Source organism: Xenopus tropicalis, chromosome 7, assembly GCF_000004195.4.
Source record: "Xenopus tropicalis strain Nigerian chromosome 7, UCB_Xtro_10.0, whole genome shotgun sequence".
Lineage (NCBI taxonomy): Eukaryota > Metazoa > Chordata > Amphibia > Anura > Pipidae > Xenopus > Xenopus tropicalis.
In genome coordinates this window covers 53,921,958-53,949,104 of record NC_030683.2, presented here as the reverse complement: position 1 = coordinate 53,949,104, position 27,147 = coordinate 53,921,958, and the positions used below count along the sequence as shown (strand labels likewise).

Below are 27,147 nucleotides of genomic sequence, written 5' to 3'. Positions count from 1 at the left end.
TTGATAATAACTATGCTACCATAAAACCATTTTTATCCGATAGCTTTGTTCTTATTTTTTAATGTTGTTTAGTAGCCTTACGGCATTGTGCTACAAATTACAGAAATATTTCTTATCCAGAAAACCAATGTTTCCAAGCATTCTGTATAATAGATCGCATACCTGTATATAAAATCAGATAACATAGAGCACTTCCTCATGAGCTCAAATATAATTTGGAAAATAAGCAGTTAACAGTGTCTGCTAAACTGCACAGCAACTGAAGTTTGCTATAGCCACTCAAAAACCAGTTTTATTAGAAACTGGCATAACACTGTGTAACATAATTGAAAACATTTCTAAATAAACAACACTTTTACCCATGTTCCCCTGTTTTCTGTTCCTAAAGTGTTCCCTCCTATCAATATAAACTTTAAATAACTTATATAATACAAGTAACCAAAATGATAAAAATGTGCTGCTTTTGCCTTTTTGTCATTGTACAGTGTACTATTACTGGAAGCAGATTGCTAAGGAAAAATGCAGTACTATCAGAAATAAAATAGCAAAAAAAATTAAAAAAAGACCACTTTTGTATGTTAACAACACTTCATTCATTGGTGCAAAGGAATCTTGCATAATACTATGACTTAACTTACATCCTACACTAAGCTCATTGATCCCCCACTTTTTCCTTCATCTTTAAGTCCTTTATTTCTTAGCTGCTCTATGAAAGTTTCTCATTGTACCTTTCAAATTGCTATAAGGCCTATTTATGTTAATATAAATACATGCAGCTTGGGCATCACTGAAAAACAACCTTTATTATATCTTCTTAATTTGTTATGGCAACTTCATGAAAAAGATGATTGAAAAGAATTTCGTCTGACAAATAAAATGGCATATTGCCTTCTTTGAGATATGTACTTCTGTATTTTTTCCTGTACCAAAATCATACCAAGGATTCCAATGTAAACCATTTCCTATAATAATTAAATGTACAACGTACAAAATTGATCTGTTTTTCTCCGCTGGCGTATTTATGCCAGTGGAGAAAATAACCTGTGTACCACAGGTATACCACAGCTTGTGTATTCTATCCAAACAAAAATATTTTCAGTACCTGATGCTCTACTTGACAACTAAAGCATAATTTGGATTGAGAAAACGACAACTATGAATTAAGATCAATGATTTACCTCAAGGAGACCCATGGGCCAGATGTGGCCCTCCAAGGCATATTTATGGTCCTCTGTCTGCTTATGGGCCCTAATGTCTTACCAGGGATCTATAAAAACTGACAGTTCTGCTGTCAACCCTTTAATGCCCTATGATTATTATACAAAGAAGTAAATTAATGGCTTTAGATTATACTGCCTAGATGGTCTACAATAATACTTTTCAATACAGAAAGCAACCAGTCATAGCGTATAACCCATACATGTAATTTTTGCCCAAGTGCATTTATCAAGTTTGAGCCTCATTTGCCCATACACTGCCCAGTCCACCCATATATTTAAATAGTAGCAAAGTGAAAAGATCATGCATATAACCTATTGCTTTGCACAATTTAGTCTCGTCAGCAAAAGAATCGATTATTTGCAATAAAATAAAATTGAATTGTACTCAGGGAGACCTCAACTAACAAAACTGTTTTAAACAGAAAATGTTTCATTAATCACAACTCTTTGTGTTCTTTTAGACACACATATCTTCCATCTTCATATTTTTACTATTTATTAAAAAAAGGGAGCATATCTTAGATACTGAAAATGGAAACCAAGATTCAAATGTGGCTAAACACTTTGCAACAGAGGGGACATAAAAAATTGTCCATTATAGGCATTGATAAAGTGGGAAATAAGTAAAGGGGTGGGGACCTGATACCAAGGTTGCTCCAACTCGAAACAAAATGGATCTTCTACCTCCACACTAGGGGGCTGATTTACTAACCCACGAACGGGTCGAAATGAGTCCGATTGCGTTTTTTTCGTAAAGATCGGTATTTTGCGATTTTTTCGTATTTTTTGCGTTTTTTTCGGCGTCTTTACGAATTTTTCGTTACCAATACGATTTTTGCGTAAAAACGCGAGTTTTTCGTAGCCTTTACGAAAGTTGCGTAAAATCTTGCGATTTTTCCGTAGCGTTAAAACTTACGCAAAAAGTTGCGCCTTTTTCGTAGCGTTAAAACTTAAAAGGTGCGAAGTTTCGCGTAAGTTTTAACGCTACGAAAAAGCGCAACTTTTTGCGCAAGTTTTAACGCTATGAAAAATCGCAAGATTTTACGCAACTTTCGGAATGGCTACGAAAAACTCGCGTTTTTACGCAAAAATCGTATTGGTAACGAAAAATTCGTAAAGACGCCGAAAAAATCGCAAAACATACGAAAAAGTCGCAAAATGTTCGTTTTCAAGTCGGAACTTTTCCAATTCGGGTCGGATTCGTGGGTTAGTAAATCAGCCCCTAGGAAACTCATGGGTCTCAAAGGTGAATTTTATGTCACCTGTTATTTCAGATAAGAGTAGATATGCGTTTCTTCTTCTTATTATTTTGTATGTATTATCTAATTTTATTAGGTATTACATTATCTTTGGATGTGTGTTCCCTATTATATGTTCTATACAGCTTTGAAAAAAAGTTTTATAATTGCAGTTATTCCATCAAACCTATATCATGTATTAAATCTGTCATATGTAGTTAATACAGCCTATATCTCTGCCCTCCCCTTCTTTGGGGTACAGTGGTCTGTACTTTACTCTATTGTTCTTGCATCCTACTTTATTTTTTTTTTCAGTTAATATTTTTGTATATTGTAATATTATGGTTATTGTAATAATATTGGTTTCGCAGTTTTTCTCTGCGAGATGAGTTCTTTGAGCAAGCTTACCCTTTCAGAGAGTCTCTTAATCTAAAATTACACTATATTTCAATTTTAAGATATTAAACAAACCTTGGACATCTTTATTGTTCTTTCCTTTAGCCCACTGAACCCCACCAAAACCATCAAGATTACATATTGCTTCATGGTTTACAGAATTAATTAACTTTTATTGCATTAAATTAATTTTTATTGTATTTTACTTTACAAATGTTGAATTTCTGCTTTAGTTAGCAATACAATACAGTTTCTCCATGGTCAAAGATGACATTAATCAATATTGCACTAATATGCAGTATTTAATTACACTTAAATCCAAATACTGCATTATAGAAGAACCTGAAATCATTAGCTAATGTTAGAGGCCAATTTATCAACATTCTCATTTTCTTGGTTTTAGGCTTTTTTGAAACCACAACTACAGTCATTTCCACTAAAACCACGAATGTCTACTCATTTATGAAAAGATATACGGTAAACTGAAAAAGCAGGAATGAAACAAAAAACACAAAAAAATGTGAAAACCACAATTTTTTCATGTTTTCAATGAATGAAGCATCCAAAAAATCAGAAAACCTCTAATACCTAACTAACACAACATTGACATTACCAGTATATAAATATTAAAAGGAACTGTATACTTTTATTCATAAAAATAACATCAAGTGAATAAAAAATATGTTAATTGCAGTCCGATTGTGCTTATATGAGCAGGGTTGAAAGTCCAAACAGAATTCTCACTGCAGAAATTACATTAGAAGTGTGCTACAATCACAAATCTGTTAATTAGTAGTGTGTTGAAAGAACTACCCGGATGTCTATTAGTATTATTAGTAGTAACACTTCGGTATTGGGAACTCTGATGCTCCAATGATAAAAGGTGCTGACGAAGTCCTGTTTAGGTTTGCTATTGCGCATTTTTACTACCTACTTACACTGCAAAAATTATATACCACCAACACAGTCTCTCATTAGAACTTTTTTTGAATTCCTCAGCATGTCTTCCAACTGTCAGTCCCTAGTACCTAGCATGCCGCGCTGCATGGCATTTTTTCTTGGCCACTCACATTTTTGTTAGCACACCCCCTAAATACCACTCCCATTTTGCAAAATTTTGCAGGTAATGTAAAGTTTGAATACATTTTTAGGGGTTTGTTGGTCTTGTTTTATGTTATTACAGTTTTGCTAATGAAGCTGAAATTAGCCTTTAAGATGCAAGTCTCAGTTCCCCCAAGAGACTTGTTTATCTTATTAGTTACAATTGTATCTAAGTGCAGGTGTTGTTGAGTATTGTGGGCTCTCTGCCAAAAGCCTACTTATTTAATTAAGTTTGAGAAACTTTGTATCTTTTTAAGCGTTCAGTGCAGGAGATCAAAGGGAAATAAAGGACTTTTCAGTAAGAATCCAGACTGAGCTGTCAAACTCGGTACAATCCCGTGAAAATAGGGACAGTTTGGAGGTATGACCTAGATCAGGCCACTAATAGTAAAGTACTGCACTCACACACAAGATGACTGTTGCTCACAAAATATAGCTCCAAAGATTTACCATCACACTGCACTCTTCCAAAGAGAGACTGTTTTACCATCAATATATTGCAGTCATCAATATGCCTGGATATATACAGGGCAAGTCCCCAAAGTCTGTTCATTGAAACTATCTGTATTGACCAGGAGAGATACAGAGAAGAGGAGAAAACAATGGTGTGACTGCACCACCCAGGAAAGGAATGGGAGGCATAAATCCCTCAATTGGAAACAATTAACCTTACCCTGTAAGTTAGCCTCCCATATAGATTGTAACCTCTACAGAGGAGGGACCTACATCCTATATAAATATGCTAGCTCTTGAGAATAAATACACACAACAGAGGAAAAAAGTTGTGCAAGTTATTTTTGCAATTTGTTTCCTGAAGTTACAACATTTTTTATCTTAAACTTGAAAATTGGTGCAAGCTTTGTGGCAAAAACCTAAGCCAAAGCAAGCAACTGCATAAAACTTGAGTGAGTTCAGGAACTTGCTCATTGTCCTGCAAGTAACTGCAAAGCCGAACACTCAAGGATTTGTAAATTAGGCCCCAGGTTTTATTTTACTGTGACCTTCAGTTGCACAGCAACTTTCATGAAAAAGGGGAAAAAAAATGGTAATTTAAATATCAATAAGCCTTCTCATATTTATGAATAAATCTAACCTTTAAGATGTGTTTGTAGTAATATTTACAAAATTATGCAGGTGAAAAACAATGGGTACTCAATTTAAAGTAATTAAAATGTATATATTTTACACTTAATACACAAGAGTTATTATCTATGGTGTTAGTACTTATGCAGAAATACATCCAAAACATTTAACCAAGCAAAACACACAGAAACTCATCATAGTATTCCAGTATACAGTACGTTGGTACATAAATTATTTTTAGTTGAAATCTAGAATTGCATTATCATATACTTATTATGGGCGTAGAAAGGTGGGCTTGATAGGTTAGCCCTTTCAGTGCCACAGACTATGGCATCTACGCTTCTATACTGAGGCTTCAGTATAGAAGTGCCCTGGCATAAGGAAAAACCTCAATTGACATCTGCAGGGCTAAATGAGTAAAGCAGGATTGTGTAGCTAAAAAAAAACATATGTGCTTAGGACCTGGGTTTTCCCAGATCTGTCAGGGGTCTTTCTGTACTTTAAATCACATACTTCAAGTCTACTAAAAAAAAATCATTTCAATATTAAATACACCCAATAGGATTGTTTTGCCTCAAATAAGGAATAAAATATACCTTAGTTGAGATCAAGTACAAGGTACTATTTAAATATTACATAGAAAAAGGAATTACTTTTTTAAAATATAAATTATTTGAATAAAATGGAGTCTATGGAGATGGCCTTCCCCTAATTCAGAGCTTTCTGGTTAATGGGTTTCCAGATGATGGATCTGATACCATATATTGTTCTTGTACTACAGATATTAACAGCTTTATTGATCACCCAGCTTTTGAAATTTCAGTCAAGTTTCCCCCTAATAAACAATAATATCTGTCTGTTCACAGTGAAATTGACAATAAGAACAGAACAAAAGCAGCAAAGGGTTATATTCCTAACTGGTTTCCCAGCTGACAAGTTTACATACATGGGTGGTTAGCTGACCAATTTTTCGAATCAAGCATCTCATGTCCAAGATGTTGCTCTTTATATTAATTTTGTATTGTTCTCGCTCTACTAAACTATCAATATGTCCGTTTGCCTTTTAAATAAGCACATTCCTGCATTTATGGTTTTAGTACCTGATTAAATGGGTAAAAAAACAGATTTCATTGCTGGAAAAAAAATGTATGCTGCTTTTTCACACCAAAACAAATGGTTTATATTTTCCTGACAAGGAGCAGTAAAAAAAAAAATAAATAAAACATTACAGTAATGGTAGCTGAGACCATCAGGGTCAACCCTAGTTCAATGAAAATATCATGGTATGTCTTTGACCACAATCCCATGTTTCTGTATATATATATATTCATTTTATGTATTTATATTCATTCATTGACGTATGTACACATCTTTTCATCAGATCAAATCTCTTCAATGCGAAACTGTGAATATTTACCAATTTACCAATAGCACAAGAATGAATTTTCATGAAGAGAAAATTCTCCAGGTTCAGGCAGGCGAACTACTCATATAAAGATAGAGCAGCAAGTTTTGTAATTTATTACCTACAGTACATAACGTCCTCCATGCTAATATCCTACATACATAATTTCTTTATGGTGCAACTTCTCTAGAGAATTTTCTCCTCTGCAATCGAACAGGGAAATTATGCTGGTGAATTTTCACAGCAAATTAATTCCAAGAGAAAATTCACATTTCTCTCACAACAACTTTTTTCGATTTTTAGGACAATTATATGTTTTGGAACAAAAAGGGGTAAACACAGGAGCAGGAGCAATGGCCAGCTCCAGAGGACCTCTTGTTGTTGTCTTGTTTTGTAAAAAATATACATTTTACCATACCTCCCAACATTTTAAAAACGGAAAGAGGGACAAAAATAAATGCAGCATGGCAAATTTTCTGACCACACCACCTTAAATACCACTCCCATTTTACTGAATTTGGCAGGTTATTTAAAGTTTGAACACATTTCTGGGGGTTGTCGGATCCTGTTTTATGTGTTATTACAGTTTTGCTGAAATTGCCCTTTAAGCTGCAAGTCTTAATTCTCCTGTTTAGCTTATTAGTTACAATTGTATCTCAGTGCAGGTGTGGCTTTTTACCTTTCTGGGCTCTCTGCCAAAAGCTCACTTATTTAATTAAAAGCGAGAAACAATGTTTCTAAGGCTGATGCCACATAAGGCGTAGGGCTGATATTTTCGGCAAGCGGAAAACCGCTTGGTGAAAATTCAGCCCTACGCCTGCTACTTGTGCCTGCACCCGAATGCATGGAATACGCTCGGGTGCAGGCACATGTAGCCGATATACGCATGAAAATGCGTGAGAATGCAAAGTATCGCGTTTTCATGCGTATATCGGCTACATGTGCCTGCACCCGAGCGTATTCCATGTATTCGGGTGCAGGCACAAGTAGCAGGCATAGGGCTGAATTTTCGCCAAGCAGTTTTCCGCTTGCCGAAAATATCAGCCCTACACCTCGTTTGGCATCAGCCTTAGTGCAGGTGACGCGCCTTAAGATTTCTGGGCTCTCTGCCAAAAGCTACTTTTAATTAAGGCTGATGCCACACGCGGCGTAGGGCTGATTTTTTCGGCAAGCGGAAAAACGCTTGCCGAAAAATCAGCCCTACGCCTGCTACTTGTGCCTGCACCGAATGAATGGAATACGCTCGGGTGCAGGCTCATGTAGCCGATATACGCACGAAAACGCGAGAGAATGCAAAGTCTCACGTTTTTTTGCGTATATCGGCTACATGTGCCTGCACCCGAGCGTATTCAATTCATTCGGGTGCAGGCACAAGTAGTTTTTCCGCTTGCCGAAAAAATCAGCCCTACGTCGCGTGTGGCATCAGCCTAAGTTTGTATCTTCTTTAGCTTCAGTGCAGGAGATCAAAGGGAAATGAGGGACTTTTCACTAAGAATCCAGGACTGTGGGTTGAGCTGTCAAAAGAGGGACTGTCCCGCAACAATTGGGACAGTTGGGAGGTATGATTTTAGTAAATATGACAAGTCAATATTAAAAGTCTATCATGAGTGGATATGAAGGCGAAATTTATACCACATTGCGATTACCAAAGAGTTTAAAATGTATGCAAAATATTAGATCATCTGGGAGGCCATGTTAGTTTCTGTTAGTAAACTACTTTTAAATAATATGGATTTTTCCCCAAACTAACATTTGGTGATTATAGTCAAAATTGTATTTTATCAGTCCACAGCACCTTTTTCCAAAGGCCTCTGGTATGTCTAGAAGCTATTTTGCATACCTCAGACATTGATGTTTGTGATGAGGTTGCAGGTTAAGTTTCTTTCTGATAACACCTCCATGCAGATCATGTTTGAGCAAGAAGCTCTACACTATTAAGTGGTGCAACATCACTTTGTGTCTAAGCCTCTGCTGCATACCCATAAGGTGGCCATGCACGGCTCAATTTTAGCTGCTGATATCGGTCAGCAGCTTATCTGCCTGTACATGGGCACCAACAACAGTCCTTCCAGACCGACATCTGACCTGAAATCGGCCAGATCAGGCAGGTTTGATTTTTACGTCAGAATGGGGTGCACATCGGCTCTTTGATGCGGTCCCCAAACTGACAGTGCCTATGCCCGTTGTTTTAATTAGACCGTTTGGCCCTAAGGCAGCATTAGCATGATATCGGCCACCCACCGGTGGGCATATCGGGAGAAGATCCGCTTGCTTAGCGACCACGTCAAGCAAGTGCATCTTACAGTGTATGGCCACCTCTACTTACAGCCCTGGTGAAAATCCTAATGGCTATTAATGTCTAATGAGGTAATTAGGGTAATTGGAATATCAAAACTTTTGCACATGCCACAATTATTGTTTTCTTGATTTTGGTGTTTTAAAGTTCATGAAAAATGAAAAATGTATATTAACATTTCAAATATGTTTTTCTTTTTAACAAACTCTAGTAGTTGTTTACTTCTTTTGACTTACAAAGAACTAAAAATGTAATTTGGCCAGGGGGTGTCCACATTTTTTCATTCTGCAGTAGACAACCACATTCCAGGAGAATTTGCAACATGAGAAATAATGTAAGGCTAAATTGCACTAAACTGCACTGAAATAAGGGGCTAGACCAGGCTGTTGACTGCTAAGACAAACACCCTAAAGCCCTCATGAAGCACTGCAGCAGCCTGCAGTGATATTTATTACATTGCCCCTAAAGCCTAGAAAAAAAATTAAATAGGCACTGACATGGGCCTCAGATTGATGACAGCATAAATGTATACGTTTTGCTATTCTGCTGCTGTCATCACTAGTACCACTATATACATGTTCTCTGAATAACTGCTTCTTAACTAATTTGGATGTTGAGTTTGGAGCGGGATATATGCTCATATCTATATTTAGTGTTAAAACACAGAGTGAAGGCAGGCATGGAAAATTGCATATAACAACCAAAAAACTGTAGTATACTATCACCATATAAACTTATCTTATTGCCACGGCCAACTTTAGAAAAACACAGGCCTTTTTAAGGAGCAGTAGAGTATAAAAACCCTGGGGGGCCAAAATATTAGGTACCTCCCCCAATGGTTACCTGATACCCTGGGCCGGTGCTCCTGTTTGCTAAAAAATGTAGAGACCCAGGGTATCTGATTGCCAAAAACTTCTTCAGCGTCTCTTCTTTCTGGTCCAGGTATGCATGTGCACAGAATTCGGGGCCAAAGAACTATGGGTAGGCAGAAGAGGCACCTCCCTAGGGCGCAATGGTGGTGGGGCACCAGGCAGGTACCTCTTCTGTCACCTACCACCGATTCCAGACCCTTTCCCCGACTGTGCAAAGGTCCCTGAACCCCCCCCCCCCCACTGCTCTGTCTGCGTATGCGCAGGTGCACACGGGGGGGGGGGGGTTATTAGTAGTGGGCCGGCCAAGCAGACCAGGTTGCATAGGGCGCCTGGCCGGCTTGGCCCGGCACTGTGTGTTACTCCTACAGAATTATTCTGGGCCAGTGTAGTTTTTAGTGAACAGAAACACCGGCCTGGGGTATCAGGTAATCGATTATAAACAAGGGGGTTACTAACATTTGGCAACCAAAAGTTATTTCAATATTTCTTCTACTTTAAAACACTAACAAACACTCCAAGCCCAAGACCATGTACTGACAAGTGTTTCAGTCAGTTGAACATTAGTTGAATTCAGAAAAGATTAGGATTCATACTTTAAAGTGGTTGTTTACCTTTGAGTTTACTTTTACTATGATGCAGACATTGAGATTTAGAGACAATGTGTAACTGGTCTTCCTTATTTTCTTATTTTTTGAGCTTTTAGCTTTTGGTTTAGCAACACTACAGTTTGGTATTTCAGCAACTATATGGTTGCTAGGGTCTTATTTAGCCCAGCGATTAGGCAGTGGGTTGAATAAGAGACATGTGATATGAATAGGTGAGGAAGTTAAGCAATAAAAAGTATAACAATAAAATTGTAGCCTCGCAGAGCAATAGTTTTTGGCTGTCAGGTCCAGTGACTTCCCATTTGAAAGCTGGGAAGAGGCAGAAGAAGTCAAATTAAAAAAACTATAAGAAATAAAAAATAATTACCAAAAAAAGACCAATTGGAAAATTAACTTAAATGTGAACCACCCTTATAAAGGGAAATTGTTTTTAATGCTAATTAATAATGGGGAAGAGGATTTAAATACTATCTGCTTAAAGGTGAGACAACAACCATATTTGTACCTACAAATAGTACAAACTGTACTTACAATATGGTGTATACATGCTGCAGCTCCTAAATATTAAAAGCACATTTAAAATCACAATGCAATGCTTGTCTGTACATACAACAATTTTCTTTATTGTATTCCTAAAAACATCTGTTTAAAATGTTTTAGTTCCTCTTTCTTATGTTATTTTTGAGACACCATAATACCCCATCACACAAAGTTTGAGCAGGTAAAGTCAAAACACATTAGCCAACGCCTCAGTCTACCTGCATATCCTGATTAATTCATAACGAACAACACATCTATAATTTACTCCCTCACGCTAGTGAGCTGCTTGCCTGTTGCATAAAATATTTGTTTTAAGTCTATCAGCATTTTAACCTCTTAAGTGCCAATGATACTTGCTAAGCAGCAGTAAATGAATAGCCTAAGAATAATAATACATACAAATACATATTTTCATGTTCCTGCAGAAGTTACCAATTATTTGTAAATAATTATGTTTCATGTTTACAGTTTTTTTGACATAGGCAGGAGGTCATTTCACATTACATTTCCTATAGAGAACTGTAAGCCAGGGGTATTTATGAATGTTTTGAAAAGGGAAGCCATTTCACACAAGTTACCTGACCCCACTGAAATTTACCCTTGACTACAACAAAAATAGTTGGTAGCTCTGCTCAGTGTATGGGAATGTATTACTTTGTTTAAAACAATATGAACACCCTGTCAACCAAAACAACCAAAACTTCATTGTGAGCACCTTTTTATCACTATAAAAACATTAAAGGATTTACTATTGTAGGGCTACTGCACATTTCTTAATATAAAGCAGATTTGCATGCAAAAATATAAGAATAGCAATTAAATGTACAAATAAATAATTTAAAATACAAATAAATGTATATTGGGAAGTTGATTAGAATTTTATTTTATTATGCTAAATTCTATTTTCTTAATAATTCAGTTGAAAACCCCCCCGTGATTCTACTGCTTTCACATGCAGGATACAAATAAAATCCAAGAAGAAACAAAGAATATGGCAATGAAACACTTTGCTGAATAGTACACTGTGCCAGTCCTGCCAGCCCACAGTGAAATCTAGGCAACAAACTAGTACCCCCTCCAGTGTGGATGTAGCTCTCTCTCTCTCTCTCTCTCTCTCTCTCTCTCTCTCTCTCTCTCTCTATATATATATATATATATACACATATATAACTATATATATAAATAAACAATACCTAGGTGCCAGAGCTAAAAAGTTAGATAGTTAGAGAATGTCGGCACTCATAGGATTTGTATAATAATAGCAAAGCAAATTAATAAAGGCTTTTTTTGAATGCAAGCGGTGAAGTTTATTCTTTCCAACGTTTCAGTCCTGTACTAGGACTTTCGTCAGGGAATCTATATATATATATATATATATATATATATACACACACACACAAGTATAGAATACATTTTAACGGAAACCCATTATCCAGAAAGCTACAAAATACTGGAAGGCTGTCTCCCATAGAAGCCATTTTAAACAAATAATTCAAATTTCTAAAATGTATTTACTTTTTTCTCTGTAATAATAAAACAGTACCTTGTACTTGATTCCAACTAAGATATAATGAATCCTTATTGGAGGCAAAAGGAGCCTACTGTGTTTATTTAATGGTAATCTAAATTATCTGGAAAACTTCAGGTCCTGAGAATTTATATAAATAATTATATAAACCTTGTGGTGTATATGATGCCTGAATAAAATACACTTCTTTATATGGTCCATTGAAGTGTGTCAATGATACAATGAGTGGAAAGGGTTGCTGAGTAACTGTATAAAAGGAATGCAAGTAGCAAGCCACTTTCCAACAATCCTTAAGATAGATATACAATTTAGGATCCCAGCGTTAAAGCTGGCCACACATGTGGTGATTTCAATCGTTCCAACCCTCCACTGACATTCAGGGCTGAATCGTCAGATATGGAGGTAGAAACAATAGGATTTCTACCTCCTTCTGCCAATTCAGCCCTCAAGGCAGATTATGCTCAGGCGCCTTCAATGACGGGTTAAAAGATCAAAATCTTTTAACCCGCCTGATCGGCGAGTCAACCGATATCAGCAGCCTTCTGCAATATCGGTCGCCTCGCCGAGTTGCCATACGAGGTTTTGTACAATATTATTGGTGCATGTATGGCCAGCTTTAGAGAGCAGATCTTAACCTGATCTGGCCACCTCGCTAACAGGCTGACCCAAATCTGGATGATCCAATCGTTCAATCCCCAGGCCTCCCTCAGGTCATAATGGAGGCCTAATAGACCCTTTGAGAGGGGACCACATCAATGTCCGCATGTGGTCTTTGCCAGCAGGAATATTTAAACCTGCTTGATAGCTATCTGGCCAATTTTCAAATAGATATTGGTCAGGCAGGAATTCGGTCTGAAGGGGATATTTTAGTTAAATAATAGTCATGGTTACAAAGCAAAACAGATAATATTGTGACAGCTAAACTGTAGAGGAACCGCTCAATTAATTACTCTGTCTAAAGAAACATATTTATCTCCAATATTAGCATTTAGGGAATAGTGATCATAACAGTCTTCCCTGAGATCATGTTGCAAAGACAACTGTATAATGGAGTGACTGAGAAGGAAAAAGTTGAAAGATGAGGGCTTGTTTGCAGCATATTAACTAGGACAGTCTTTTTTCAGGGTTGAATACAGCAGGCAAATGTCTTTAAAATGCTACTAAACAAAAATACATAATTTAGATTACCATAGCTAAGTCTGCCAAAAATCATTTCAAAATCAAACAAACCCAATCTTGTTTGCCACCAATATAGATTCATGCAGCTTAGCTACCATCAAATACAATGTACTGCTATAATTACAGAGGAAAGGGAAATATTTTGTAAAAATTAGAATTATTTGCTTAAAATAGACTCTATGGCAGATGGCATTTCCGTAATTCAGAGATTCTGGATAACAGGTTTCTAGATAAGGGATTCCATGCCTGTACATCACTGTAACTTCCATTAGAAACAAAAATAAGTTTGGTTTAGCATGAAGGGCTCTTATACACAGATTTTATTTGTGTGTAAGTCTCATGTTTGAGGCATGTTTAAGAGCACAGAAACAAACCAGCTCAAATACTCATGCGTGTTTAGATTTCTGTAAATGCATTATCCCCATTTTACTATGCTTGATGCATTGAAAATACAATGAAACAATATAATGAGTACATATATAGCTAATCAATTTATTATTAACTAACAAGTTGCATAAAGTCTTAGTTTTAAATGCATTTGATCAAACTCTACATACACGGAGCAATATTAGGCAACCTTCTTCTGTATGGGGGCCCAGGCGCATCACAAAAGTTAAGCATAAGTTACACATAAAGTTACACTAAAACATACACAGTTTACATAGCTTCCGCAAAAACTGCCTATATTGCGTACCAAGGAAAAGACAATGCAGAGAAGCTTGATGGGGCAGCAGGGGCAAACTCCACTGACCAATTTTAAAAAAAGCTTAAGGTAAGTTTCACTGCTCCCAATGAACTAAATAACATATTAGCACATAATTATTCATTTTAACTATTTACATGAACGGCTTATTATAGAGTAACATCAGCTAATTATATTGGGAGGTATTTTCTCAATTATATTAGGGTCTATTGACATGACCTTTTCAGCAGAGGAATCACTGATTATTGGGCCCTTACACCCTACAACTTAAGTAACTTGCGCTACATTCAAAGCCACAATTCAAAAACATGACTTATTAGCACAATAATTATTTTTACTGATTTTATGAACTACTACTGACTAGTTACTGGGCAGATTACTTAATTTATGCAAAAACTTGAAAACTTTCATATCAAGCAATGACAGTGGAGAGCAGGGGCAGGCAGGCGGGAAGGGATAAAATGTAGGGAAAACTCCACTAACCCCCAATAAACTGAATGACTTTCAGTATATTAATTAATGGAACCAGTGTCGGACTGGCCTACCGGGATACCAGGAAAACTCCCAGTGGGCCCAGGTGTCAGTGGACCCTCCTCCTCCTGACCATTTTGCCTGCTTCATGGTCATTCCCTATTTCTGAATGGGAACTAAGAGGAGAAATAGATGTAATCGATGCTAGCATATAAATAAAGGAGACTAGGAGAATAAAGAGGTTGGGTAAGGAAAGGAGAGTGGGCCTGTGGTGTAAAGTTTTTTGTCTTCTTGGACCAGTCTGACACTGAATGGAACTCTTTATATAAACTGCTTATTATAGAGTAATATAAGCTGTTTATATTGCACACACAAGGGGCATGGCCAAACATTTTGGTACTGCGCGCTTGTGTTCATGGGGGCCCCCATATAAATAACTTGTTTAAGATCCTAAAGTTTCTTATGGTGGCCCTGAGTACACCATTAAAGCACTCCAACTTCAACCATCGGTGAACTCAGTTGGTAGCACTGAGACACTGCATGCTGCGTATTACCTGTATTGGACAGTTCAGTGCGGCTCTGTCTATACAGACTATATAGAAAATAATGGACATTGTTAACTCCTACTTTCCTATTAGTGCTAGGGGCATTCGCGCCTAGGGGCTTCTCCTACTTTCCTATTAGTGCTAGGGGCATTCGCGCCTAGGGGCTTCCACCTCTGCCACACAAACTTACACTGCTTAGTACTTACAAATGACCCCTGTTGCTTTTGGTCTCATCTGCTTTGTGATTTCTGCTATAATTGATTATCGGTCCCAATCATAGTGGATTCTGCCACCCATTTTTACCTCTCTCCCCTTCTATGTCACTTTTACATCTCTCCCCTTTTAATGCACACCACTTCTTTCAAAAGCAAAGACGGTGTTTGATAGTGGTACATACCAAACATGGTATGATGAGTTGGTAGTAAAATAAAGCAAGCAAATGGTTCTTCTCCTAGGGGAACTGCCACCCTAAGAAATATCAATATTCTTTTTTATCATGTTAGTTAAGTGAAATAAACTTTTCTTACACTACATACAGTGGCTTGCAAAAGTATTCGGCCCCCTTGAACTTTTCCACATTTTGTCACATTACAGCCACAAACATGAATCAATTTTATTGGAATTCCACGTGAAAGACCAATACAAAGTGGTGTACACGTGAGAAGTGGAACGAAAATCATACATGATTCCAAACATTTTTTTACAAATAAATAGCTGCAAAGTGGGGTGTGCGTAATTATTCAGCCCCCTTTGGTCTGAGTGCAGTCAGTTGCCCATAGACATTGCCTGATGCTGAGTGCTAATGACTAAATAGAGTGCACCTGTGTGTAATCTAATGTCAGTACAAATATAGCTGCTCTGTGATGGCCTCAGAGGTTGTCTAAGAGAATATTGGGAGCAACAACACCATGAAGTCCAAAGAACACACCAGACAGGTCAGGGATAAAGTTATTGAGAAATTTAAAGCAGGCTTAGGCTACAAAAAGGTTTCCAAAGCCTTGAACATCCCACGGAGCACTGTTCAAGCGATCATTCAGAAATGGAAGGAGTATGGCACAACTGTAAACCTACCAAGACAAGGCCATCCACCTAAACTCACAGGCCGAACAAGGAGAGCGCTGATCAGAAATGCAGCCAAGAGGCCCATGGTGACTCTGGACGAGCTGCAGAGATCTACAGCTCAGGTGGGGGAATCTGTCCATAGGACAACTATTAGTTGTGCACTGCACAAAGTTGGCCTTTATGGAAGAGTGGCAAGAAGAAAGCCACTGTTAACAGAAAACCATAAGAAGTCCCGTTTGCAGTTTGCCACAAGCCATGTGGGGGACACAGCAAACATGTGGAAGAAGGTGCACTGGTCAGATGAGACCAAAATGGAACTTTTTGGCCAAAATGCAAAACGCTATGTGTGGCAGAAAACTAACACTGCACATCACTCTGAACACACCATCCCCACTGTCAAATATGGTGGTGGCAGCATCATGCTCTGGGGGTGCCTCTCTTCAGCAGGTACATGGATGCTGGTCAGAGTTGATGGGAAGATAGATGGAGCCAAATACAGGGCAATCTTTGAAGAAAACCTCTTGGAGTCTGCAAAAGACTTGAGACTGGGGCGGAGGTTCACCTTCCAACAGGACAACGACCCTAAACATAGCCAGGGCAACAATGGAATGGTTTAAAACAAAACATATCCATGTGTTAGAATGGCCCAGTCAAAGTCCAGATCTAAATCCAATCAAGAATCTGTGGCAAGATCTGAAAACTGCTGTTCACAAACGCTGTCCATCTAATCTGACTGAGCTGGAGCTGTTTTACAAAGAAGAATGGGCAAGGATTTCAGTCTCTAGATGTGCTGGTAGAGACATACCCTAAAAGACTGGCAGCTGTAATTGCAGCAAAAGGTGGTTCTACAAATTATTGACTCAGGGGGCTGAATAATTACGCACACCCCACTTTGCAGTTATTTATTTGTAAAAAATGTTTGGAATCATGTATGATTTTCGTTCCACTTCTCACGTGTACACCACTTTGTGTTGGTCTTTCACGTGGAATTCCAATAAAATTGATTCATGTTTGTGGCTGTAATGTGACAAAATGTGGAAAAGTTCAAGGGGGCCGAATACTTTTGCAAGCCACTGTAAATTAAATAAATCCTGTTTCACAATGACAGAAAGCAGGCAGGCACCTTTGTGTGGACAATATTATCAAGGCAAGTTTTGTATCACCACAAAATCATATGTATCATCCAGAATGGAGGACCAATGCCCTTGCCCTTGCAAGGGATTGTGAGGAGTGCAGTGACATCTAGGAAGTGCTAAATTGGAAGTTAAAATAATTAAAAACAATGAAAGGGTTCATGCATTTTAAAGGGGTCTTACATGTCTTCTTGGACAGGGAAAATATCCATATGTACATTTATTTTGTGTGTGCATGTGTATGCATAATGAACATTTCTAGGAAAAAATAATAAGTAAAATAGAATTCAGAAATAGGGTATGTTATAAGAAAAAAAAATTCTGCAGCTATTAATTGACGTATGTGGGTGCAGACGGGTGTGTATATCAGAAGACGTAGTTGCTTATATAACAACAAAACACTACACCCTGCATCAACTATTTATCTGATATGATAACTGATTAGTGTTAAGCGTAGATGTACTAAACACTCTGGGGCAGATTTACTAATCCACGAACGGTCGGAAGGCGTCCGAATTCGTTTTCTTCATAATGATCGGTATTTTTGTGACTTTTTCATATGTTCCGCGACTTTTTCGTCGTCGTCACAACTTTTCCGTATATTTTCCGCTACTTTTTCGCCGCCATCGCGCCGTTTACAATAGCTCAATATGAATAAATTGCGGCGGCGACGAAATAGTCGCGCAAAATACAAACAAGTCGTGACGGCGATGAAAAGAAGTTGAAATTTCCGTTTTCAATCCGAATTTTTCCCTTTCGGGATTCGGATTCGTGGATTAGTAAATCTCCCCCTCTGTGTACTAAATGTATTATGTTCATTGTTGCCACCTGTGTGCATATGAATGAACACACAGCTTAAAGGGAACAGCATGACAGTCCTAAGTATGTCTTTAATCAAAGGTTATGGTCCCCTTAAGAGTAAAAAGGGTGAGGACACTTGATTGGTTAAGCTGATATATGGCAGATGGAGGACATAATTATCTTAATTAGCTTTTTCTATTACCCCACTGAATGAAGCACTGATTTGTAAGCCTTAGTACAGTTCTGTTTTTATAAATGTTCTATACTATTACATCATTTGTAAAAATTCAGAATGGATTTAATGCACAGCAAAGCACTCTTTTTAACATACTGTAATATATGCTCAACATCAAAATATATCCAGTGTATGAGTCCTAATTTATAACATATACCTTAACCAGAGCTGTGTACATTTAAAACAGTATTTTAAGGCATCCCTCAGTAAAAACTGATGTGGTGTTTTACAAAAACTTTAAAGCTGCCAGCTTGGAAACACAACGTAACTACTGCAACAAAGAAGCTGCATTTGGATTTGCTCTTGGAAAAGGTTGCCTTTATGTAAAACTAGAAATAAATATCTGAAATTAATAATGTTCCAAGGAAGAATTTTCAAGAAAATGTGGTTCATTTTGAAAGGTACAGGAAAACTATTCTTAATCTTTATCATAACTTAAAAGAAGAACTATAATCACTGCAGTTATAGTTATTTCTTCATGGATCTGCTGTAACACTTACTACTGGGTAAGTGACGAGGTGGGACAATATTTAAAGGAATACTATAATGGGTAAACATATTTTTTTTCAAAACACATCAGTTAATAGAGCTTCTCCAGCAGAATCCTGCATTGAAATCCATTTTTCAAAAACGCAAACAGATTTTTTTTTTTAATTTAATTTTTAAATGTCACATGGGGCTAGCCATATTCTTCATTTCACAGGGTGCCACAGCCATGTTACCTGTGCTCCGATAAACTTCAGTCACACTTTGGTGCTGAGCTGCAAGTTGGAGTGATATCACCCCCCCTGGCAGCAGCCGATCAGCAGAACAATGGGAAGGTAGCAAGATAGCAGCTCCCAGTAGTTATCAAAAAAGTACTCAATAGTAAGGGCCGTGACAGTAATCTCCCCGAAATGCCATCCCACTGGCGAGAATGTAAATTGCCGGTGGGATGGCATCCGCGGTGCAGCGATTTGCCAAAATCGCCGAAGTTGCCTTGAGAGGAAAGTTCGGTGATTTCAGTGCCGTGTATGCAATCCCACCGGCGATTTACATTCTGCCCGGTGGGATGGCATTTTGGGGAGATTAGTCGCCCGCGACAAGGGAGATTTGTTGTGCGGCGACTAATCTCCCCGTCTGCCACAGCCCTAAGAAATCCAAGTCTGGCTTGGGACTCCTCCAGTTACATGGGAGTAGGAGAAACAATAAGTTATCTAAAAAGCAGTTCTAATGTGTAGCGCTGACTGCTTCTGAAAGCTCAGACTCAGGCACAATGCACTGAGATGGCTGCCTACACACCAATATCATGCCTCCCAACTGTCCTGATTTTCGCAGGACAGTCCCTCTTTTAACAGCTCAGCCCACAGTCCACAGATTCTTACTAAAAAATCCCTCATTTCCCTTTGATCTCCTGCACTGAACTGCTACGTAAAAAGTAGCTTTTGGCAGAGAGCCCAGAAATCTTAACAAGCTTCACCTGCACTTAGATACATTGTTTCTCAGGCTTAATTAAGCAAGTTGGCTTTTGGCAGACAGCCCAGAAAGTTAACAAGCCACACCTGCACTTGCATCTTAAAGGGCAATTTCACCTTCATTAGCAAAACTGTAATAACACATAAAACCCCCAAATCCCCAGAAAAGTGTTCAAACTTTAAATAACCTGCCAAATTTATTAAAATGGGAGTGGTATTTAGGGGGTGTGGTTGCAAAAATGGGCTTGGTCAAAAAAATTTCTTAATAGGCAATATAACACATATTAAGATTATTATTCTGAGTGATTGAATTAATGAAGACCAGCTGAACTTGCTGAATTTGATGGCTCTCCCCTATTCTCCCGTCCCCAAGCAGCATTCTCCCGATTTTTCCGAAGTTTCACAAATTCCTGCTGTGAGTTTTGGGCGCGTAATGTCACTTCCATAGGTGTGTATGACATCACTTTTGGGTTTCTGAAAAAAAAATTCAGGTAGCATAGCTGTCAGGTTGACAGCTCTGGCTCTTACACACAAGCATTTATTCCTGTGTTCCTGTGCAGTGGTTTTTTATTTGTACAACCACACAGGAACACATGAGTTAACAGAGTCCATTCTACTTATGGGATCTGTGCCGACAGAGCCACAAAAAAATGCTGAACGCACATGAGAAGCTGCATGTTTTAGCTCATGTGCATTCAGAGCGTTACAGCAGTCCTGTCGGCTCAGGTAAAATAGAGAATAACTGGCTCTGTTATCTCATGAATTCAACTGTAGTGGAACACTTAAAAAATTAGGAATCTAGTTCTCGCTTTCTAATATCATACAAAGAAGCTGACTTAGTAACATAAGTGCTCAATTGCACTGGTGCCATTTCCCATAGTAACCAATAAGATATTTGCTTTCATTTTCTAACCTGTAGAGGACTGGTGAAAGATAATGCTGATTGAATGCTACTGGCAACTGCACTTGTGCAATTTAGCACCTATTTTAGGAAATGAGTGCTTAACAGGAACATCTCTCTTGGATTATGCATGGTGGCTTAAGAAGGAAACAATAAGGTTGGTTATATATTTTTCAGTGCTAGGCAGTGGGCCTGTATTATAGTTCCAGTTTCCCCTATTTTTAAATCAGATTTTACATTTTCTAGTTATAATGCACCATAAAATCAAATGAAGAGGAAAAACACCATATTCCAGAGAGCATTGTATGCTAAACTGCTTTTAGTTTCTGTGAGTTGATTTTTTATCCTGATCCTGCAGGGCTATGACACAACAAGACTACCTAGCAACTGTCTCCAAGAAGGCTGGATTGTGATGGAAATCTTGGGGATGGGAGGGAGAGCTGTAAATGTTCTATCTAAAGAAAGGTAAAATCATGAAAAGGGTTAACATCCTTTCTGCAAAACCAAAAGAATGAGTCCTGGTTTATAATACGCACAGAAGCAAGTGTCAAGCTACCTCTTACTTTAACTCACAAACAATACAGGTAACAAAGGAGTTAAAACTTTGCAACTGTACTGTACTGTCGGGACCCTGACAAACAATTCTCAGTATGATGGACTAAGTATAAGGGGTCCTAACACCATTCTTGTACTATTCACAGTTTGTAACGCTAATCCTGGAAATGTATTCTGTGTATATACTTATGCCAAATTCAATATAAAAATACTCCACAAAATACATGTGGAGAAGATTTTTTTTATCAGGCTGCTATGGGACGATGTTATCACCACTTGGTATGTTGCTAGAGATGTTACTCATTCAGGATCTGCAATGATGCAGTAATCATATTGTGATTCAATCACAGCAGGCTCTTGGGTGGGGCAAATGTGATGTCACATCTGAGATCCATTGATTGCCCTCTTGTACCCATTGCTCTCTGCTGAAATATCACATCAAAGTCAGCCATTTGGAAACTGCCTTAAAACTTCATAATCATCAGCATACACACAACTTTCTACAGCTGACAAAAGAAAAGAAAAAGCAGCACCCCACAAAGCTATTTAAAACCTACAGTAACTCATGTAGCACACCTTGTAACTTGCAATATATTCTATTTGCTGCAGTCTGCTGCAATGTAGAATATGACACAGAAGTAAACATTCTAACATCTGCATGGAAATGCTGTTTAATGTGGGATAGCCAGGCCAAATTTAATTGATGATTACATTTGGCTTCTTCTAATATAATATATTGCCATGCTACATATGTCACGTATAAGCTACATCTATATCTCGCAACACTACCTACTAAATATCCTGAGCAACAGATTTCCAAATTTAAATGCTTGCTGCTGCTTGTTATTTTGTCATAACTAACTATTTTCAGATTGTTTTCTCACCTTTGATCAATGTATAATGCACATGATCTACAAACAACAATTATCTACTGTAGTATATACAAGTTTAAGTTATGGAGCAATGTATTTTGCACAGTTAATTTTCATAGTTCATCCTACCTATAGACCTGATCTGGGCAGAATGGGGCTTGGTCTGGGTACAATAGGGCATGATCAGTATGACAAGGTCAAAAATCACTACAATATATATTTTCGAGGAAGCTAAGTTCTCTGTATCCAACAAAAGTTCCAAAAACAAATAAGAAGCATTTAAAAAGCTACATTTATAAACATATTCTTTTCATAGAAGGGAACAGAAATTATTTATAAAACTCTTTTCTCCAATGGGACTTGATTTACGATTGATTTACAGCAATCTAGGTTGCCATCATAGAACCTGACAATTGTCCAGGTTCACAAGGAATTACCTCAAGGAACCAAACCAGGGTCTCTAGCATGAGATCATATAACGGACTAAATGTCTAATCATATAACTGACTAAATGTCTTTTACACTTATAGATAAAAGTGTATACACCAGTGTCACACCATTATTTTACACTGCTGGGAATTTGCAGAAATAGTTACTGTATGTGTACTGCAGGCTGGTGGCTAATATAGCCATATAGCAAAAGGACTACCTGTTACATTTAAATGTAAAGCACTGTTAGGCTGTGGCTCCTATTCGCTTCTTCATCTGCTGATGCGCCATGTCAACGTGTGCGTAGTGCATCAGCAGCAAAGTTGCAGTAAAAAAGTGGCTAGTTTCCTAAAAATGTTTATATGCAACAACTTTGTTCTTTGAACCTGTAATTGTGCTGGAAGCTGTGTGATATCATACTTCAACATTCACCTATGGGGCAGTTCACATTTAAATTAACTTATTGTATGATGTAAATGCTCTTCATTTTTAATTTTTTGTAGGTTTTGAATTATTTAGCTTTTTGTTCAGCAGCATTCGAGTTTACAATTTCAGCAGCTATCTGGTTTCACTGCTCAGTTTACCCTAACAACCAGGTTGTGGTTTGAATGAGAGACTAGAATATGAACAGAAAAGGACCTGAACAGAAAGAAAAGAATTCAAAAGTAACAATTACAAAAACATTTAAGCCTTACAGATAAAAAGTTGTTAGCTGCTGGGGTCAGTGACCCACATTTAAAAAACGGAAATCTGGAGGCAGAAGATGAAGACTGAAAAAATCTGAAAAATATCTAGACACCAAAAAAAAAAGACTAATTGAAAAGAGGCTAAGAATAGGACATTCTATAATATATTAAAACAAAAAAAACAGAAACAGAATGTTTTACAGTACATTAAAAAATGTCCTCTGAAGTGCTGAATGGCACTCAACATTCTGTCAGTATGATGATCTGAGTTTGGCAAACAACAGGAGAACTTTACCTGCTTGAATACTTAATGCCAACTGTAATAGCAAGCATACAATGAAATTCTTTAGAAATCCATGCTTCCTACTTTGTAACAATAATTTAAAGCAGTCCCTTTCCTGTTTCTACATTGGGATCCCCCCACATCAGTGTCCAACCTCAATAATGCTTTTGTTGCTGCATGTAAATCAAACCGACAATGTTCCAACATCTAGTGGAAAACCTTCCCAGAAGACTAGAGGCTGTTATAGCAGCCAGTGGAGGACCCACTTTATATTTATTGCCTTGATTCTGTATAAGATGTTGCATAGGAAGTGGCCTAGACACTTTTGGCCATATAGTGTATATTCAATGGCCCTCAGATGCCAAATAATTTAATTATAATCAATTTCCCCAGAAACATCAGTTCCTTCCTGTAGCTAATTTTACTGGTTGAGAAAGAATTGGTCTATATACTATAATTCATTAATAAATGCTTAACTTATAAGATCATGTTTGTAAAAAAAAATGCTTACATGTTTACACATTCTATTGTGTATAACAAACCTCTGACCTCTTTTTATCTCCATTTAAGTGTTAAATCATTATATTCAAAATCTGTTTTTCACTTTGGAGGCTGGGTCATACTGACTATTGTCAGTATATGACCAAGCATATCTATATTTGGTAACAGAGTTTGGCTGATTATACTACCCAACCATTTGGGCATGTATGCCTGGCCAGGATAGGTTTTGACAGCCAAGGTGATCTCTCCACATTGCATCTGCCGATGCACTACGCACACGTTGACATGGCGCATCAGCAGATGAAGAAGCGAATAGGAGCCACAGCCTAACAGTGCATTACATTTAAATGTACCAGGCAGTCCTTTTGCTAAACATATTAGCCATCAGCCTGCAGTACACATAACTTACTATTCCAGCAAGGACCTAGAAATGGCAGCTCCACATAGTATCACATATTAAGGGCCTATAATTCTATGTGCAAAATGAACTGACGGAGGTCCCCTAATTAATTTTATACAGGCTAGATAAGTAGTGGATTCAAACATACACCTAAAACTGTTGGTGATATCCTGTTAAAAGACCTCCAGTGACATATAAAGTAAATCCTGTACTTCAAAATGGTTATCTCAGATTACCAGCACTTTAAAGCTCACAGGTAATGGAACTGTCTAGTAAAGGGTAAAAAAAATGACATTACATGGTATCATGGAGATTTATTTCAGGGAAATTGGCAGTTGTGATTTTTAATTTATATAAAGCGTTTGGTCAAATTTTTGTATTCTGTAAATACTGTTGATGTGATGTTTTGTCAACAACACTACTTTAAAAATCACAATTAGGTGTAGTGCAAATACAAATAAAATCACTACAGAGGTGTATATTTTTGTATACAATGCACATTTTAGGTGTATGCGAGTATATAGAAATATAATATATTTTAGGTAATTAAATTTTAAGTATATATATATATCTTTCATTGGACAATTGCACAATATGTAGTGGGCCACAATATTCAAATATTGCCTGTGGTGTTAAAAATCCTGGTAAATCCTTGGGTCAATGGACTGTCAACTCAAGGCCACTATGTGCATTTAATAAAATACCACCATTTATTAAAATAACAGCCTCTAGCTAAACTTCAGTATTTACAGTTCTTTCATGGACAGTGCAGCAGAAAAAAATGGTGATAGAAAACATCACCAGTCCTGCATACACAGTATGGCTTAATCAATAAGGATATACATATATGTTGATATGTTTGTGCTCTGACAAATTATGCTTGCTGAGTGCTGTCCTCTGTTAGAAATGATTCCTACATCTCTCCTCCTCCTCCCTACCATCACGACTACAAACACAGGCCAAATGGCCAGGCAAATTGAACAGAAGCCCCTTCAATAACAGACACACACGAATGACACAAGTTGAGATGCAGAACGTTACCTTGTTTTTGCCCCCACAGTGACAACATACAGTCCACAGGTATTTGAAGGTCCTCCACACTAGGATAATGAAAAGACCTCCGAAAAACGTCACCATAGAAGAGGCCAGGAATGCCCACCACATACGTGTCCCCTGGTTGTCACAAGGCACCTCCATAGTGACTGGAATAAATAAGGACTCCCCATTGGACGCCATCACGGGGTGAGATTTGGAGTGTGGGTTCTCAATGATGTTGCTCATGCTATTAAAGATGCTTTGAGACGCGTTCCAGGTTGCCATTGCTAACAGGAAGACTCAGGGTACCCTGAAAGCCGCTGATTTCTCAAGCCCCAAATTCTTACACCAGCCATACTGCAAAGGAGAGGGGGAAGGAAGCAGGTCAAACAGATTCTGGGGGTCCCTTTTTCGCTGCCCCCTCCCTCATAAACAATAATGTCCTTGCTTTTCTTCGCTGGAACTGGGCTGTATCTTCATTCCCAGAGCCACCAAGCCGGGCAATCCATATCCAATACTGTCACAGCACTGCCATACGTTCCCTTAATTGCAAACGCGAAACCCAGCTAGATAGTCCTTCATTTCTCCCTTCTGCTCGTCCCTGGAAGCTCGTTTGTTTGACCTAATTGTATAGGCAGTGTGAAGAAAAATAGACGAAATCCCTTTTACTGCCTGGCAGCTTTGGCTTTGCCTACAATGTGCCCTCCTGTGAGTAATAATGTTAGTGGCTGCGGTCAATTAAGCTAAGGGCTTCCCGGCACCTGTTTGCTGAATGCAGACGTGTGACTAGTCGATCCCCGTTCAGATTATGGAGCTGTTCCTTCCCCTCTATCTGTGCTGTGCCTATTCGCTGTCCTTGCAGCTCTTCCTATCAGATCGTGTTCAGGGAGAGCAATCGCTTGTCCATAGATTTCCTTCCTCCTGCACAATGCCACAGCTTTATTCGTCCAGCAAGACCCTGTGCTATGTTTGTCTCCTTTCCACGCTGCCTGCCAGCCTGCTGGTTAGTCTCCCCTCCCCTCCTTTCACTCGTTCTCCTTCGTCTGTTCAGGGCTATAATCCTCCCAGCTGATCGTTCCCTTCTCTCCTCCTCCTCCTCCTCCACCAGAGCTGTTGCCACTGTCACATCGCTGTGCTAGGCATCAATAGGCAGGACACTACGGGAAACCGAGGTGGGGGTGAAGGAGGCGCAAGGGGAACATTACAGGTAACAAGGAGGAGTCATTGCACACATATTGCTAGGAAGTACTTTAATGGAAAGCCTCCAGCCCGTCTGTTATTCTGCCCAAGGCTGTTGGATTGGCAGTGCGTTTCATTGACAGCTGAGGCGAGGGTGGGAAGGAAGAGAAGGAAAGGTGCATATGTAGAGGCTGCAAGGATGTTCTGCCTGTGTTCGTCTTCCAGGTTTTCCTAAGCATTATATGACGCAATGACATATGCAGAGGCTTTCATATTTATTCTAGGCTACTTGTATGCCAACAACCGCTTGTATGCGATTTATCCTCAGAACTGCTGCTTTTAAGCACTCCCTGTAACCAACAGCAAAGGAAAGGGGGCAGCATTGCTGGGCTTTTGCTGCTAGAGATGCCCAGTCTTTTTCTGGCTCTCCATCTGCTGT

The 27,147-nt window shown here is 38.3% G+C and overlaps 1 protein-coding gene across 23 annotated transcripts in view; it reads right to left on the bottom strand.

The window, feature by feature from the left end:
- kcnma1 (potassium calcium-activated channel subfamily M alpha 1) overlaps positions 1–26,877 on the bottom strand; it is a 305,326-nt gene extending 278,449 nt beyond the window's left edge. For 3 of the 23 annotated variants that reach the window (XM_031906040.1, XM_031906049.1, XM_031906043.1), the window contains exon 1: positions 25,536–26,867. In XM_031906040.1, the coding sequence (XP_031761900.1) occupies positions 25,536–25,814 (279 nt within the window). In that variant the 5' untranslated portion in view covers positions 25,815–26,867. Of the gene's footprint in view, positions 1–25,535 lie in introns of all 23 variants that reach the window. The other 20 variants (XM_012966937.3, XM_012966942.3, XM_012966939.3 and 17 more) reach the window with 12 other exon arrangements.
- Between the last annotated feature and the right edge of the window lie 270 nt (positions 26,878–27,147).